Source organism: Sinocyclocheilus anshuiensis, unplaced genomic scaffold (assembly GCF_001515605.1).
Source record: "Sinocyclocheilus anshuiensis isolate Anshui unplaced genomic scaffold, SAMN03320099.WGS_v1.1 scaffold1184, whole genome shotgun sequence".
In the NCBI taxonomy this organism is placed as follows: Eukaryota; Metazoa; Chordata; class Actinopteri; order Cypriniformes; family Cyprinidae; genus Sinocyclocheilus; species Sinocyclocheilus anshuiensis.
Genome location: NW_015547647.1, coordinates 475,952 through 492,169, shown reverse-complemented (window position 1 = coordinate 492,169; position 16,218 = coordinate 475,952). Strand labels below are relative to the sequence as shown.

Sequence of the window (16,218 nt, the reverse complement as noted above, 5' to 3'; positions counted from 1 at the left end):
AATCACACGTGTGTGTGTGTGTGTGTGTGTGTGTGTGTGTGTGTGTGTGTGCGGCACTGATGCAGGCGGTAGGATAGAATTCTTCCTCTGCATTTTTCTTTACATGAATGGAAGGAAATTGGTACAGGACCACCTTCTGCTTACCTTCCCTGTAAGCATCTATGGACTTGTTTTTGTTTGTTTGTTTGTTTGTTTGTTTTAATGAGAAAAATATGTGCTCTGTGTGTACTGTGATCTATTTTAATATATGATTAGCTACAGTATGATTATAGTAGTCAGCAGTATTACTGTACTCACGTTGGCTAGATAGTTTACACAGTCATTCAGTCTGTTTTCTCTTAGCGTACTGTCTTTATCTATCTATCTATCTATCTATCTATCTATCTAGATATTTCCAAATATGCATCCAAAAATATACATATAACTTTCTATCAATAGATAGATAGATAGTTTTTTGGATATGTATTTGGATATTTGCATATATATCTCCAAATATATATCCAAAAATAACTCTATATAACTTTGGATAGATGCTGTTGACAACATTAAAGACAATATTAATTAATTCACCCAAAAATGAAAATAAGCCCATGAATTACTCACCCTCAAGGCATCCTAGGTGTATATGACTTTCTTCTTTCAGACGAATCGGAGTTATATTAAAAATTGTCTTTGATCTTCCAAGCTGTTTAATGGCACTCAGCGGTGCTGCAGTGAATCAGCCCAAAAGAAGTGAAATAAAGCGCATCCATCCATAATAAAAAAGTGCCTCACACGGCTCCGGGGTGTGAACAAAGGCCTCCTGTAGTGAATCTATGCATTTTTGTAAGAAAAATAACCATATTTAAAAAGTAATAATAAATTTAATCTAGCTTGCGCTCACTGTTGTAAACGGAAGCAGTTCCGGGCGGATGACGTATGAGATCGGCATTCATCTGAAAGAAGGAAATCATATACGCCTATGATGGCTTGAGGGTGAGTAAATAATGGACTAATTTTCATTTTTGGGTGAACTATCCCTTTAAAGCACATGTGCACGCACACACAAACACACTTAAAAACGTGTTCAACACACGCTCATTCTGCTAATTCTTTATTATGCCTCAAAGGCACGGAATGTTACAGGAATAGTAATTTGTGTTTGTGTGTATTTGTGAATGTGGGTCAGTAGGGTTGTCTGGATTTCACTTTAAAATAAAACAGGAGCTGTTTGTACATGTCAAGCCATAAAGTGCAGCAGAAAACACGTGCCCTGAAGACTACATACACACCCTCATTCACACTAACCACTGTTTCCATGCGTCTGCACACATACTGCAGACTTGCGATGAATTCTTTGGAGCACTTTTCTCAGGTTACACTAATCCTGAATAGGTACTGAAACCAAAACTGACCTTTTTTGAATGGGTTAGGTTTAAGTAAGACGCGAGCGATCCCATCTGTTAGGCATGGTCATTCGTTTCAAGCTCAAATAAAGCATCATTTTGCAGGTATCAGAATCACTATCAGGATAAAGTAGAATGGTGTATCCCCTCACATGCTTCAGTGCACTAGGTTTTATCTTTTGATCTGTAATGAGTTTCATGTCCTACATGTAGTACCTAAGAACTTTTAAAGAATTTCCCTCAGTATTTTGAATGTGGGTGTTTTGAAAAAACAAAATTACTAAAACAGGGTGCTAAAGGACAGGAAGAATTTGTCTAAATGCATGTTTTCATTAATATAATATAATATATTATAATATAATAATAATTTCCTGCTGCTTATCATTGATACTTTAGAATAAGAAATCATAAATTGGGGGAAAATGTTAATTGTTTAGAGTCAGGATTAGTGTCAGTAAGATTTTAGTTTTTTTTTATTTCTTTAAAACTAAATATTTTCTTCATGTTTTAGTGGCATAAATGGAAGTGGTATTAGACGTTATGCTGACACCTATTGGTGTGGATGCAGCATAGGTCTGGGCGATATATTGAATATTCACATTACATTTGTGATAATTTTGCTGGTAATATAAAATTTAGCAAGCAACACTTGAAATACTGCATTTTACTCACATGAAACATTTTAGATCTACTTATTTTTAATCACAGTTGGCTGTCTGATTTAAATGTTCCTCTGATTAAATGTTCAATAGGTGGGGTTAGTTTTTTTTTTTTAAGAAAATAATTTTATTCAGCAAAGATGCAGTTTATCAAAAGTGACAGTAAAGACACTTATAATGCTACAACAATTCTATTTAAAATAAATGCTGTTATTTTGAACGTTCTATTCATCAACAAATCCTGAAAAAAAATGTATCATGTTTTCAACAAAAATATTAAGCAGCACATCTGTTTTCACATTGATAATAATTTTTTTCTTGCGCAGTAAATCATCATATTAGAATGATTTGTGAAGGATCATGTGACACTGAAGACTGGAGTAATGATGCTGAAAATTCAGCTTTGCATCACAGGAATAAATTACATTTTAAAATATATTCAAATAGAAAATACTGTTTTTATTGTGTTTTAATCAAATAATGCAGCCCTCAGCCTTGGTGAGCATAGCTTCACCTTACTGATCCCAAACGTTTGAACAATAGTGTATTTCAGAGCAAATATTTTTGCATTTTCTGTTTTAATTTTAGTTAAGTTTTAGTAATTTTGTTGTGTGTTTTTCTCCTTTTATTATTTTTTTTATATGTTTTTATAGATTTTATTAAGTTGTAGTTTTTAGCATTAGTTTATTTAGTTATTTTAGTATTACAACTTAAACTAAACATCTTCGCAACTAGCTGAAATATAATAAGTTTGTTTTTTATTTTATTTCAGTTAATATTGTATTTCAAGCAAAGACAATGTTTACGGTTTTAGGATTAGGATTAGTTTTAGTTAACGATAGTAACCCTGGCATGTGTGTAGTATTTTAAGAAGAAGCGGAGGTTGATTCCTGAACGAACGATATGGAAGTATTTCGTGCAGCTGTGCAGCGCACTGGAACACATGCACTCCCGCAGAGTCATGCATCGAGGTAAACGCACTAACTTTCTTTCTAATACAGACACACATGATTTTTACATTAATGTGCCCCCATTTATTTTGTTCTTCTGTGAATGTTTGTGTGTGTATCAGATATAAAACCAGCCAACGTCTTCATCACAGCTACTGGAGAGGTCAAACTCGGTGACCTTGGACTAGGTCGATTCTTTAGCTCCAAAACCACTGCTGCGCACTCTCTTGGTACCAATGTGACACTGAAGACTGGAGTAATGATGCTGAAAATTCAGCTTTGCATCACAGGAATAAATTACATTTTAAAATATATTCAAATAGAAAATACTGTTTTTATTGTGTTTTAATCAAATAATGCAGCCCTCAGCCTTGGTGAGCATAGCTTCACCTTACTGATCCCAAACGTTTGAACAATAGTGTATTTCAGAGCAAATAAATACATAAAAATATAGAATATATGTTGAATGTCATCAAAAGGATGATTTATAACACAAAATTCAATTAATTCTTAATTCTGTGTTTTTTCCCATCACTTCTCTTAAACATGAGAAAATGTAATAATGATTCTCGTCTGTAATAATCCATTGCTGGTTTAAAGCACTGACAGCTGCTTATTTGAGCCCAGGCTTTGTTTGAACGATTGAGGATTGTTTTTATTGTTACTGAAAAACTACAATTAAACAAAGCAGCCATCTGGAAATGAATCGACCCGTTTGATTAAGCAGACGCTGCGAATGTCAGCCTTTTGATTTACTCTCTCCTTTGTGTTTGCCTGTAGGTCTGGAATGTCATTATGGAGCAGAACAGCTTTCAAGATCAGAATCAAAATTACACAGTGCCGGTACAGAACGACCAGGTCTGACCACACACACATGCACACGCACGCATGCACACACACACACACACACACACACACATGCACATGCACACACACACACTCACGTGCAGCTGCTGGCACAGGCCTGGGCTCACGTGGGCACACACTGTTATTACACTCGTCAACAGCAGACAGAAGCTTTTATGAATCATTGTAGCAATAATGCTGACATTACCACACTGCTCTGACTCTCACTCTCTTTCTGTTCCTCTGTCTATCTCTCAGAGGAACATGTTAGGATATGGATTCTATTCTCTGATGTCCAACTTCCTCATCGAGAAAAAGATCGGCCGCGGTCAGTTCAGTGAGGTTTATAAAGCCACGTGTCTACTGAACAACCAGCAAGTGGCACTAAAGAAAGTACAGGTGAACATTTACATGTCTTTAAACTGCATTATAACATACTACTCATACGGTTGCAGTTTGTATACTAAATGCAAATCTGTGTGGAATAATCAACCCCATAATGCAATGCACTTGACTTAACCGTACATTGCTAGTGTGACGGATGAACCAAGAACCCATTTTATCATTCATTACTCAACATTAAATGACCATATTTTACGCAACCGTGCGTCTGGGTGGATGTTGTAAGATTGTGTTATTTTCTCAGTTTTTTGAAATGATGGATACTAAAGCCCAGCAGGACTGCATTAAAGAGATCGACTTGTTAAAGGTTAGCAGCGTGCATTTTTAAACTCATACTCATATCTCTGTTTGTGAAAGTTGGTGATGTTTCATATTCATTCTGTGATTGCAGCAATTGAACCATCCAAACGTCATTAAGTATCTGGACTCTTTTATTGAAGACAACGAGCTGAATATCGTTCTGGAGTTAGCAGGCGCTGGTGACCTTTCCCAGATGATTAAGGTCAGTCTCTTGGGACACATTAAACGGCCAAATAACTTTTGGGATCCTCTTTTTTTTGTGTCAAAACAATTTATTAAATGTGCATGTGTCAGTGTAATTTATAATAATAGTTTTTGTTAATATTTTGAATAGGATATGATTTTTGCATTCTCTGTTTTCATTTTAATTTTAGTTAAAGTTTTAGTAACTTTGTTGTGTGTTTTTGTTCATTTTTAGTTTTATTTAATTTGTTAAAATATGTATATATACGATATATAGTTTTTATTAAGTTGTAGTTTTTAGTATTAGTTTAATTATTTTAGTTCTTCAGCTTAACTAAATGCCTTCTCAACTAGCTGAAATAAAATTATTGATATATATTATAGTTGTTGTTAATATTTTTAAATTGGAATTTAGTTTTGTATTTACTGTTTTCATTTAAATTTTAGTCAATATTTTTGCAATTTAGTTGTGTTTTTGTCATTTTTTCATAGTTTTTTTTACATGTATATAGTTTTTATTTAGTTGTAAGTTTTTGTATTATTTAGTATCATTTTAGATATTTTAGTACTTCAACAAACTAAATGCCTATGTAACTAGCTGAAAATTATTGATATACTATTATAGTTTATATATATATATATAGTGTTTTTCTCCTTTTATTATTTTTTTTATATGTTTTTATAGATTTTATTAAGTTGTAGTTTTTAGCATTAGTTTATTTAGTTATTTTAGTATTACAACTTAAACTAAACATCTTCGCAACTAGCTGAAATATAATAAGTTTGTTTTTTATTTTATTTCAGTTAATATTGTATTTCAAGCAAAGACAATGTTTACGGTTTTAGGATTAGGATTAGTTTTAGTTAACGATAGTAACCCTGGCATGTGTGTAGTATTTTAAGAAGAAGCGGAGGTTGATTCCTGAACGAACGATATGGAAGTATTTCGTGCAGCTGTGCAGCGCACTGGAACACATGCACTCCCGCAGAGTCATGCATCGAGGTAAACGCACTAACTTTCTTTCTAATACAGACACACATGATTTTTACATTAATGTGCCCCCATTTATTTTGTTCTTCTGTGAATGTTTGTGTGTGTATCAGATATAAAACCAGCCAACGTCTTCATCACAGCTACTGGAGAGGTCAAACTCGGTGACCTTGGACTAGGTCGATTCTTTAGCTCCAAAACCACTGCTGCGCACTCTCTTGGTACCACTGACCATCCACACAAACACTCAAATAAGCACACACTTCATGCATACATATAGACTGAAATAACAAAACCAGCTAGTCAATTCAAATTCATACATGCACATGAACTGCATACCTGCTTAACATGTGTCTGTGTCTTTTGCAGTTGGAACTCCATATTACATGTCTCCCGAAAGAATTCATGAAAACGGCTACAACTTCAAATCGGACATCTGGTCCTTGGGATGTTTGCTGTATGAGGTACACAAACACATACACGTGACGTTCATAACTTCATACTAGCATTCATTGATTTAATTTTTGAAAGAAGTCTCTTATGCTCACCAAGGCTGCATTTGTTTGATTGAACATTCAGTAAAAAGTGTGAGTATTATTACAATTTAAAAGAACTGTTTTCTATTTGAATATGTTTTAAAATGTAATTTATTCCTGTGATTTGAAAGCTGAATTTTCAGCATCATTATTCCAGTCTTCAGTGTCACATGCTCCTTCAGAAATCATTCTAATATGCTGATTTGCTACTCGAGAAACATTTCTAATCATTTTGAATGTTGAAAACAGTTGTGTTGCTTAATATTGTGGTGGAAACTGTGATTTTTTTCAAGATTCATTGATGAAAAGAAGGTTCAAAAGAACAGCATTTGTTTGAAATAGAAATCTTTTGTAACATTAACATTTTTACTGCCACTTTTGAACAATTTAATGCATCCTAGCTGAATAAAAGTATTAGTTTCTTTAAAATAAATACAGTATCTCACAGAAGTGAGTACACCCCTCACATTTTTGTAAATATTTTATTATATCTTTTCATGTGACAACACTGAAGAAATTACACTTTGCTACAAGGTAAAGTAGTGAGTGTACAGCTTGTATAACAGTGTAAATTTGCTGTCCCCTCAAAATAACTCAACACACAGCCATTAATGTCTAAACCGCTGGCCACAAAAGTGAGTACACCCCTAAGTGAAAATGTCCAAATTGGGCCAAAGTGTCAATATTTTGTGCGCCCACCATTATTTTCCAGCACTGCCTTAACCCTCTTGGGCATGGAGTTCACCAGAGCTTCACAGGTTGCCACTGGAGTCCTCTTCCACTCCTCCATGACGACATCACGGAGCTGGTGGATGTTACTGCCCTGCCCTGCGGCCCAGTCTCCGAAGGGAGGGGATCATGCTCTGCTTCAGTATGTCACAGTTTCCCAAACACAACCTCTGGATATGACGCTGAGCACGTGCACTCAACTTCTTTGGTCGACCATGGCGAGACCTGTTCTAAATGGAACCTGTCCTGTTAAACCGCTGTATGGTCTTGGCCACCGTGCTGCAGTTCAGTTTCAGGGTCTTGGCAATCTTCTTATAGCCTACACCATCTTTATGTTAGATCCTCAGAGAGTTCTTTGCCATGAGGTGCCATGTTGAACTTCCAGTGACCAGTATGAGAGAGTGAGAGCGATAACACCAAATTTAACACACCTGCTCCCCATTCACACCTGAGACCTTGTAACACTAATGAGTCACATGACACCGGGGAGAGAAAATGGCTAATTGGGCCCAATTTGGACATTTTCACTTAGGGGTGTACTCACTTTTGTGGCCAGCGGTTTAGACATTAATGGCTGTGTGTTGAGTTATTTTGAGGGGACAGCAAATTTACACTGTTATACAAGCTGTACACTCACTACATTGTAGCAAAGTGTCATTTCTTCAGTGTTGTCACATGAAAATATATAATAAAATATTTACAAAAATGTGAGGGGTGTACTCACTTCTGTGAGATACTGTAAATAAATATCATGCACATGTGATGCATTTAAATCCAGGGTTTTCAACCTCTGCCTGGACCCATGAATTTGTTATAGGAGTCTTTGAACTGAAATGTAAAACTTACATTTCTTAATAAATCGAATGCAAAAATATTTTTAAATGTGGTTAAGGTTTATTTAGGGCAGATTGTTTGCATTGTGGTGTGTATTGTAATATTAAAATTAGTGTGTAGTTAAATTCAGTACACGTTAAGCTCAACAACGGTTGATTACCATAAAAAGTATTTTAATTTGTCCCTTAATATGTATAAACAAACTAAATTCTATTTTACAGTAATGCACTTGCAATCACGTGATCATCTTTTTATGAGTGATTTGTGTGTCTCTCAGATGGCAGCTCTGCACAGCCCCTTCTACGGTGACAAGATGAACCTGCTCTCATTGTGCCAAAAGATCGAACAGTGCGATTACCCTCCTCTGCCATCAGAGCACTACTCACAGAAGGTACAAAACACACACATTTACACCAGTGAGTAAAGCTAACATCTCAATACTCCAGTGAGCACAAAAACACATGATGCACAAATATCTTGCAATTTCTGCAAAGGCAAAACTGTGAGATGGAAGCTCTTTGAATTGCAAGAATAAGTCATAATTGTGATATAAAAAGTAGCAATTGCCTTTTTTAATTCTTAAAAATTGGCAGAAATAATGCTTTATAGCAGAAATAAACAAACAATAAATAAATAAGCAATCCTGGAAAAAAATTAAATATACACTTCCTTTTGAAAAGTTTGAGGTCGGTACATTTTTTTACGTTTTTGCAAACTCTTACGCTCACCTAGGCTGCATTTGTTTGATCAAAAATACAGTAAAATTAGTAATATTGTGAAATATTATTACAATTTAAAATGACTGGTTTCTTTTTTAATATATTTTAAAATGTAATTTATTTCTGTGATGCAAAGCTGAATTTTCAGCATCATTATGCCAGTCTTCAGTGTCACATGATCCTTCAGAAATCATTCTAATATGCCCATTTGCTGCTTTTATTATTATCAATGTTGAAAACAGTTGTGCTGCGTAATATTTTTGTGGAAACTTTGATAGATTTTATTTCAGGATTTATTGATGAATAGAATGTTCAAAACGACAGCATGTATTTGAAATAAACAATAATTTGTAACATTATAAATGGCTTTACTGTCACTTTTAATCAATTTAACGCATGCTTGCTGAATAAAAGTATTCATTTCATTCAAAAAATACAAATCTTACTGACCTCAAACATTTGAACTCTAGCATATATGAAATACTATGAGGATGCTGTCTAGGTAGTCAGCTCGCTAGATTTTGTAAGAGCCCATCTCAACAATCAAATCATGAAAATACAGCATGTGAACAGTTTTGTAAACTGCACACCTTGTATGTGTTGCAGCTCAGAGATCTGGTCAGTATGTGTATCAACCCAGATCCCGACCAGCGGCCCGACATCAGCTTCGTCTTGCAGTTCGCAAAACAGATGCACCTGTGGACGTACAGCACCTGATACAAACACACACACCTGCAGCAATGAGGAGAACCATTGCGCAAACCTGCAATCTCTGCTCTCTCAATCCAACTGATCAAGCTATAGAAAGATCTAGAAATGAGTAAAGAGAGAATGCGAACGGTGTCTATACTGTTTTAAGCTGAGCGTTTGTCTAGATCTGTATTGAAAGGAATGTCGATATATTCTGTTGTGTCTTCAAATGATGTATCACAGTGCTGTATGCTGATTGGTTTAGAGAAAGTTGGTCAGGTCAGGTGACCAGTGCCTCATGTTGATGATGTCAAAGAAGGTGGTTCTATTTATACATACTTTTTCTGTTGGCTTATATTCATAACAGCATATAAAGAGCCGTGCAGTTGCGTTACTTATCTCTCTTTATGTTTCTGATACACACACACATACAATTGTCAAGTGTTTTGCGAGGAAAAACACTTGTGTTGGATATCTACCATATGAAAGTATTCATTATATACATTGTTCCAAAGAGATGTTGTTTTTTAGGAAGCATTTTCTTATGTTTAAATGTGTAGTTAACAATAAAGTGTAACTGGAGATACTGACTTTGTGACAGCTGTGTTTTGAAGGACATCTGAAGCGTTTTAAACCATTTTCATTAGTGTTGTTCAAATCAGGGGTTTTCCCCCAGATTTTCTGAAGACCCAAAATTATTATCGAGAATTTGTATTTTCTAAGGTTTTTATTTAGCGCCTCCTGGTGATAAACAAATATATTGTTAAATACTATCTTTTATCAAACAAAACGATACAAATCAACCTTTCAGCTACTGTAACTTGAGCGCATCTTCACAACTCAAATGATTTATTCAGACTTTTTGGAGAATGATGTATGCATACTACCATTCAAAAGTATGGAGTCAGTAAGATTTTGTTGTTTTGAAATAAATTAATACTTTTATCCAGGAAAAAGACACATTAAATTGATCAAAGGTGACAGTAGAGACATTTATAATACTACAAAATATTTATATTTCAAATATGTGACCCTGCACCACAAAACCAGTCTTAAGTCGCTGGGGTATATTTGTAGCAACAGCCAAAAATACATTGTATGGGTCAAAATTATTGATTTTTCTTTTATGCCAAAAATCATTAGGATATTAAGTAAAGATCATGTTCCATGGAGATATTTTGTAAATTTCCTGTAAATATATTAAAACTTAATTCTTGAGTAGTAATATGCATTGCTAAGAACTACATTTGGACAACTTTAAAGGCGATTTTCTCAGTATTTTGATTTTTTTTACACCCTCAGATTCCAGATTTTCAAATAATTGTATCTCGGCCAAATATTGTCCTATCCTAACAAACCATCCATCAATGGAAGGCTTATTTATTCAGCTTTCAGATTATGTATAGATATCAATTTCGAAAAATGTACCCTTGTGACTGGTTTTGTGGTCCATGGTCACATATATGCTGTTCTTTTTAACTTTGAATTCAACAAAGAACCCTGAAGGTAAAAATAAATGTTTTTTAAGCAGCAAATCAGCATATTAGAATGATTTCTGAAAGATCATGTGACACTGAAGCCTGGAGTAATGATGCTGAAAACTCAACTTTACATCACAGCAATAAATTACATTTTAAAATATATTTTAATAGAAAACGGTTATTTTAAATTGTAATAAAGTTTCACAATATTACTTTTTTACTGTTGTGTTTTTGATCAAATAAATGCAGCCTTGGTGAGCAGAAGAGACTTCTTTCAAACATATTAAAAAAAAAATCTTGACATGAATTGACCCAGTATTTAATTTGCCTGCCATATAATTAGATTAAAAACACAAAATAAGGGGTTACCCAAAATACATGATCCCATGTTTTTTTTTTTTTTTTAAATAATAATAATGGCACAGAAGAGTCTGATAAGATGCACCAGAAAAGACACAAACTTCAACTCACAACTTCTTTTATTGGAAATAATGAAAAATTACTAAACCACCACATAAGACTTGGGAACAATGGTTATAGGGGAAAGAAACAGGTCAAAGTGTGGTGGGTTGTGTCATCTCAGGAGGTGTCCATGGTCTGCACGCTTTCCTCCACCACCTCCAGATTCAGAGGAGTCACGGCCTTCGTCAGAACACCAGTAGTTCCATGCTTGTACCTGTAGTTTCCGGTTCTGTGAAGAAAATACACACACACACACACACACACACACACACACAAAACAATTAAATTAAAGAAGATGCAACTGCTGCAAAGAAACTAAAGTCTAATCACACACAACTCTAATCAGGACTGCAACATTGATGTTTTTCACAAGATAAAATGGAAATACACTTTGGTGCGCTACAAAACATGTATAATGATGTTAGCAGAAGATTGTAAGAGAAAAATCACCAAACAGCTTGTCAGTTTGAACAACTCAAGTACTTCAACCTCACACCTGGTTAGTCAAACACATGCAGGTTACAGTTTTGTCTAGACGTGGTGCACGTTTTAACACACGGGCTACTCACTCAGGGCGTCCATTAATCTTATCCTCCCTTAAAAGGTAACAGTGAAGCATGAGCCTTTCATTTGGTTAAAATATCTGATTAATATCATGCACACATGTGGCGGCCTGCATTAACAGACTGTAAATCATACTGACCATTTGTGTCTAGACTTAGCCTACCTGCACAATGATTGCAATAAGTTGATTATGTAATAATCATAACATGCCTTTTTTTTACTCATTTATAGAGGTGTATATGCTGGCTGGGCATTTATGTCAGTTTAAGGTTCTTTTTAAAATGCACACAATCAGATGTTCATGGGAATTAGACTGATTATACAGATTTCATCACTGCCTCCATGCCACCGTGCAACAAGTGTTAACTGCAAAGTTTAGACAGATGTGTATGAGGTGATGATCCTCTGGCAGTAGAGATGCTCACCTGACACCCTTCTTGTTGGCCACATCATGAGGTCTCAGGTAGTCCACCTTCCCCTTGGTGATCACACACAGGTCGATGTTGCTGCCTGAGCCCAGGTCATTAAAGATACCGGCCGCTATGGCATCCCGCACCAGACGCTTGGCCTCTTCCTCCTGATCGACACAACCAGCATCATCATTATCTTAACTGCAGTGGAATAGACTGTTCATATGTGTTTTAACCAATTTACATGCATACTGCATTCACAAAAAGCAATTTACAGCTCATATTTCAAATGTCAAACCCAAAATTACTATGCATTTCTTTTATTTATTACGATTATCTCCCATGAATTTTCTAAGTTTAAACAACAGTTTGTTTTGGAAACTCTCGGATATTGTCAATATGTCCATGTCTGTTTATAATCCTAAATATATATATATATATATATATACATACACTAACAATGAAGTTTAGGGGTGGTTTTTAAATGTTTTTAAAATAAATACTTTATGCTCACCAATGCTGCATTTTTTTTTATCAAAAACCCAGTAAAAACAATAACATCGTGAAAAATTATTACAATTTCTTATTATTACAAATATTATTACTGATTTCTAATTTGATGTATTAAAAATATGATTTATTCCTGTGATGCAAAGCTGAATTTTCAGCATCATTACTCCAGTCTTCAATGTCAAATGATTCATTTTCACATCAGAAATCATTCTAATGTGCTGACTTGGTGCTTATTTTTATAAATGTTGAAAACAGTTATGCTGCTTAATATTTTTGTGAAAAATGTGAATCATTTTTTTTCAGGATTCTTTAAATATATATATATATATATATACATACACTAACAATGAAGTTTAGGGGTGGTTTTTAAATGTTTTTAAAATAAATACTTTATGCTCACCAATGCTGCATTTTTTTTTATCAAAAACCCAGTAAAAACAATAACATCGTGAAAAATTATTACAATTTCTTATTATTACAAATATTATTACTGATTTCTAATTTGATGTATTAAAAATATGATTTATTCCTGTGATGCAAAGCTGAATTTTCAGCATCATTACTCCAGTCTTCAATGTCAAATGATTCATTTTCACATCAGAAATCATTCTAATGTGCTGACTTGGTGCTTATTTTTATAAATGTTGAAAACAGTTATGCTGCTTAATATTTTTGTGAAAAATGTGAATCATTTTTTTTCAGGATTCTTTAATGAATAGAAAGTTCAAAAGAACACCATTTATTTAAAACCCAATTATTTTGTAACATTATAAATGTCTTTGCTCTCACTTTTTATCAATGTAATGCATCTTTGCTGAATAAAAGCAATAATTTCTAAAACAAACAGGAAAAAAAAACCTTGCTAACCCCAAAACTCTAAACGTTAAAATAAGAGCCAAAAAGACATATAAATGCACATAACAGGGAGGGTTACCTCCATGTTGGGCCTGTAGCGATCCTCAAAGACAGCCATTGCTGCCAGAGATCCAGAACCTGATGAAACAAACACGCGCTGATGATAGCAGTGAGAAAGAGCCAATCTAATAGAGCGTCTTCTGCAATAACAGATATTCATTAAATGATACGTGTCATGTCATATGGGGCACAACTAGCAAAGCCAGTCAGACAGACATCTATCTTGGCACCAGTCAAAGGCTTTTCAGAAACACAATGTCTCACAATGTCTCCCCCTTTTGGTGGAATGGGAAGATGATTCATATAGGTATGTGACTCACCCATAGTGACATAGGGCAGTTTGTCTGTTGATCCATGAGGATAGATGCTGTATAATTGTGGGCCGGTGGAGTCAACCCCTCCGAGAACTAACGCAGCGCCAATATAACCCTGATACCTACATATGAAACACACAGTAGACTCATATACTACACTACCGATCAAAAGTTTGGAATTATTACTTTTTTTTATTTTTTTTTTATTTTTTTTTTTAATTAGTCTTATGCTCACCAAGGCTCCATGTATTTGTAAAATATATAAAATAACTGTTTTCTATTTAAATATAAAAGCCAATACTCCAGTCTACAGTGTCACAAAATTACTGTATATACTGCATTTTTATCAAATAAATGCAGCCTTGGTAAGCATAAGAGACTTGCTTTCAAAAACATGAACAATTCTTATTCCAACCATTTGATCTGGTAGTGCACATTCACATCATAGAGCGCTGTGATGATTCATTACCGGAAGAGCATCTGTTTGAGCATGCGGTTGGCGGTGGCGACTCGTGGGAGACGGCCGGTGGACAGAGAATGGAGCTCCAGGTTCGAGGAGATGATCTGTGTGGTCATCTCAGTGTCTGCTGCGGTACCGGCTCCACAACAACTACAGAATGAGAGGAAGAGAGAGAGACAGTTTCAGAACAATGTCATTGGATTTCTGGGATTGTAAATTGCGTTATGATGTGTTTGCACTCACTATACGTTGGGAGAGATGTAGTGAATTTTAGAACAGTTCTTATCGGCGACGACCATTCCTTCAGTCGCACGAGTGTCTGCACCTAAAACAACACCATCCTGAGAGCGAGAGAGATGATTTTTATGAAGCAATCTTCCTTCTAGTTCATCTTTTTTTAAGTCAACCCCTTTTTACTTACCTTGTAAACAACTCCACAAATGGTGGTGCCGGTTTTACGAGCAGCAGGAGAGCTGAAACCGAGCTTATTGATGTCTGCTTCCAGAAGAGCATTTCTAGAACAACACAAACATTTCACATTTTTTCCCAAATATAATTTTTTAGCTCTTTATATTTAAACTCCGCTTATTTAGGAACTTAAATAAGATGTTACCTTAGCAACAAAAAAGTGGAAAGCCACTGGTTTGACCAGTCAGCATATGTACTGTATGTATTATGTTTTTGATTCATACTGACAGCATGTCATTGTCAGCAACAGATTCATCGGCTCTCAAGTTCTCCTGACAACTAGTGGACACTTCTAATGCACCTTCATATCAGCACTCTTTTGTGGTTAGTGCAAAATATTTACATTTATACAGAAACAACCAAATTAAGCCAACCTAATTAGGTTTATATAACAGAAAGCATTAGTTACATTTAAAATAAATAAAGACAACAAATCAACGCTTCGTCTTTGCTGTTACAAAAACACTCAGTCATGTATCTCGTATCTAGCCTAACTCTTAACTGTTCTGTTACATACTAATCAAATACAAATCGCAGAATGATTTGATTAATTAAAAAAGTGATTTCTGATGTAAAAATGGATAAACTAATGTTATTTGAGAGTTTAATTGTTCATTTAGTCTGAACTTGCGACATAGACTATAAGCGCGGGGTCGAAGCCCAGCAATTACAACAAAATATCAAAAATAATAACCAAAAACACGTTAACCTTATAAAACAGATTTCTAAATTGTATACATAACGTACAATGTCATTTAATGTATTTTTCATTAAAGATACCCGCTATACATATGAGTTTGGGTAAATTCTCCTGAGTCATTCAGAAAGGCCGTGACTCAACCGATCGCTAAAAGGCCTTTAAAACCCACTCAAGCTCTTTTTTTATTTCACCGAAACAGTGAAATAAAAACTACCCCACTTCACCGGCTATATCCCATCTTACACAGAATGATAAACCTCACCTCTTGCAGTTTTCGAAACTGAAACCACCGCGGTGATACTGGCACACTGAGACGGTCGCCATGATTCTGCGGTCCCGTTTCCGGGAAGCGCGAGACTAGCTTCCCTCTATGTGTTACACGCTTCAGCTTCCGCGCCTCACGTCATTTCTATAGAATACGCGCGGTAGGAACCTATAGAGCAGGAACGTATAGCAGGTAACACGTGCTTCTGCCTCATATACGCTCTCGCTAAATCAAATTCAGATTCTACAGACAGACAGCTGACATGGAAAATTAGTGTTTACATTCCCAAATCGCTATTAAACGTTATATTTGTTTTATATATGTTAGAAATAGGGAAACATATAGAAATATATGTTACATTTATATTTTATATAAATATATACATTATATATATAATTAAATAAAATGTCATTTTAAATTGTATATAATGCAAAATAAAAGA

General features: G+C 34.9%; 2 protein-coding genes across 3 annotated transcripts in view; one reads left to right on the top strand and one right to left on the bottom strand.

Moving 5' to 3' along the window:
- LOC107701949 (serine/threonine-protein kinase Nek6-like) overlaps positions 1–9,801 on the top strand; it is a 12,654-nt gene extending 2,853 nt beyond the window's left edge. For both annotated transcript variants that reach the window (XM_016504110.1, XM_016504112.1), the window contains exons 2-10: positions 3,775–3,852; positions 4,099–4,239; positions 4,487–4,549; positions 4,634–4,744; positions 5,620–5,728; positions 5,830–5,937; positions 6,086–6,180; positions 8,093–8,206; positions 9,141–9,801. In XM_016504110.1, the coding sequence (XP_016359596.1) occupies positions 3,775–3,852; positions 4,099–4,239; positions 4,487–4,549; positions 4,634–4,744; positions 5,620–5,728; positions 5,830–5,937; positions 6,086–6,180; positions 8,093–8,206; positions 9,141–9,251 (930 nt within the window). In that variant the 3' untranslated portion in view covers positions 9,252–9,801. The remainder of the gene's footprint in view (positions 1–3,774; positions 3,853–4,098; positions 4,240–4,486; positions 4,550–4,633; positions 4,745–5,619; positions 5,729–5,829; positions 5,938–6,085; positions 6,181–8,092; positions 8,207–9,140) is intronic.
- Positions 9,802–11,166: 1,365 nt separating this feature from the next.
- Positions 11,167–15,872, bottom strand: LOC107701948 (proteasome subunit beta type-7-like). Its single transcript, XM_016504109.1, has 8 exons — positions 15,774–15,872; positions 14,765–14,858; positions 14,587–14,684; positions 14,353–14,493; positions 13,890–14,005; positions 13,589–13,647; positions 12,157–12,308; positions 11,167–11,396 (listed from the first exon to the last, which is right to left on the bottom strand). Exons 1-8 carry the CDS (start codon positions 15,833–15,835, stop codon positions 11,285–11,287), a joined length of 834 nt encoding a protein of 277 aa, XP_016359595.1. The 5' UTR covers positions 15,836–15,872; the 3' UTR covers positions 11,167–11,284.
- Between the last annotated feature and the right edge of the window lie 346 nt (positions 15,873–16,218).

Excerpts from the sequence above, each read along its gene's own strand:
- LOC107701948 (XM_016504109.1), bottom strand. The coding sequence starts at position 15,835 with ATGGCGACCGTCTCAGTGTGCCAGTATCACCGCGGTGGTTTCAGTTTC. Across the intron at positions 14,006-14,352 it reads CTCAAACAGATGCTCTTCCG|GTATCAGGGTTATATTGGCG; the intron begins GTAATGAATCAT and ends TTTCATATGTAG. Across the intron at positions 13,648-13,889 it reads ACTGCCCTATGTCACTATGG|GTTCTGGATCTCTGGCAGCA; the intron begins GTGAGTCACATA and ends TTGTTTCATCAG.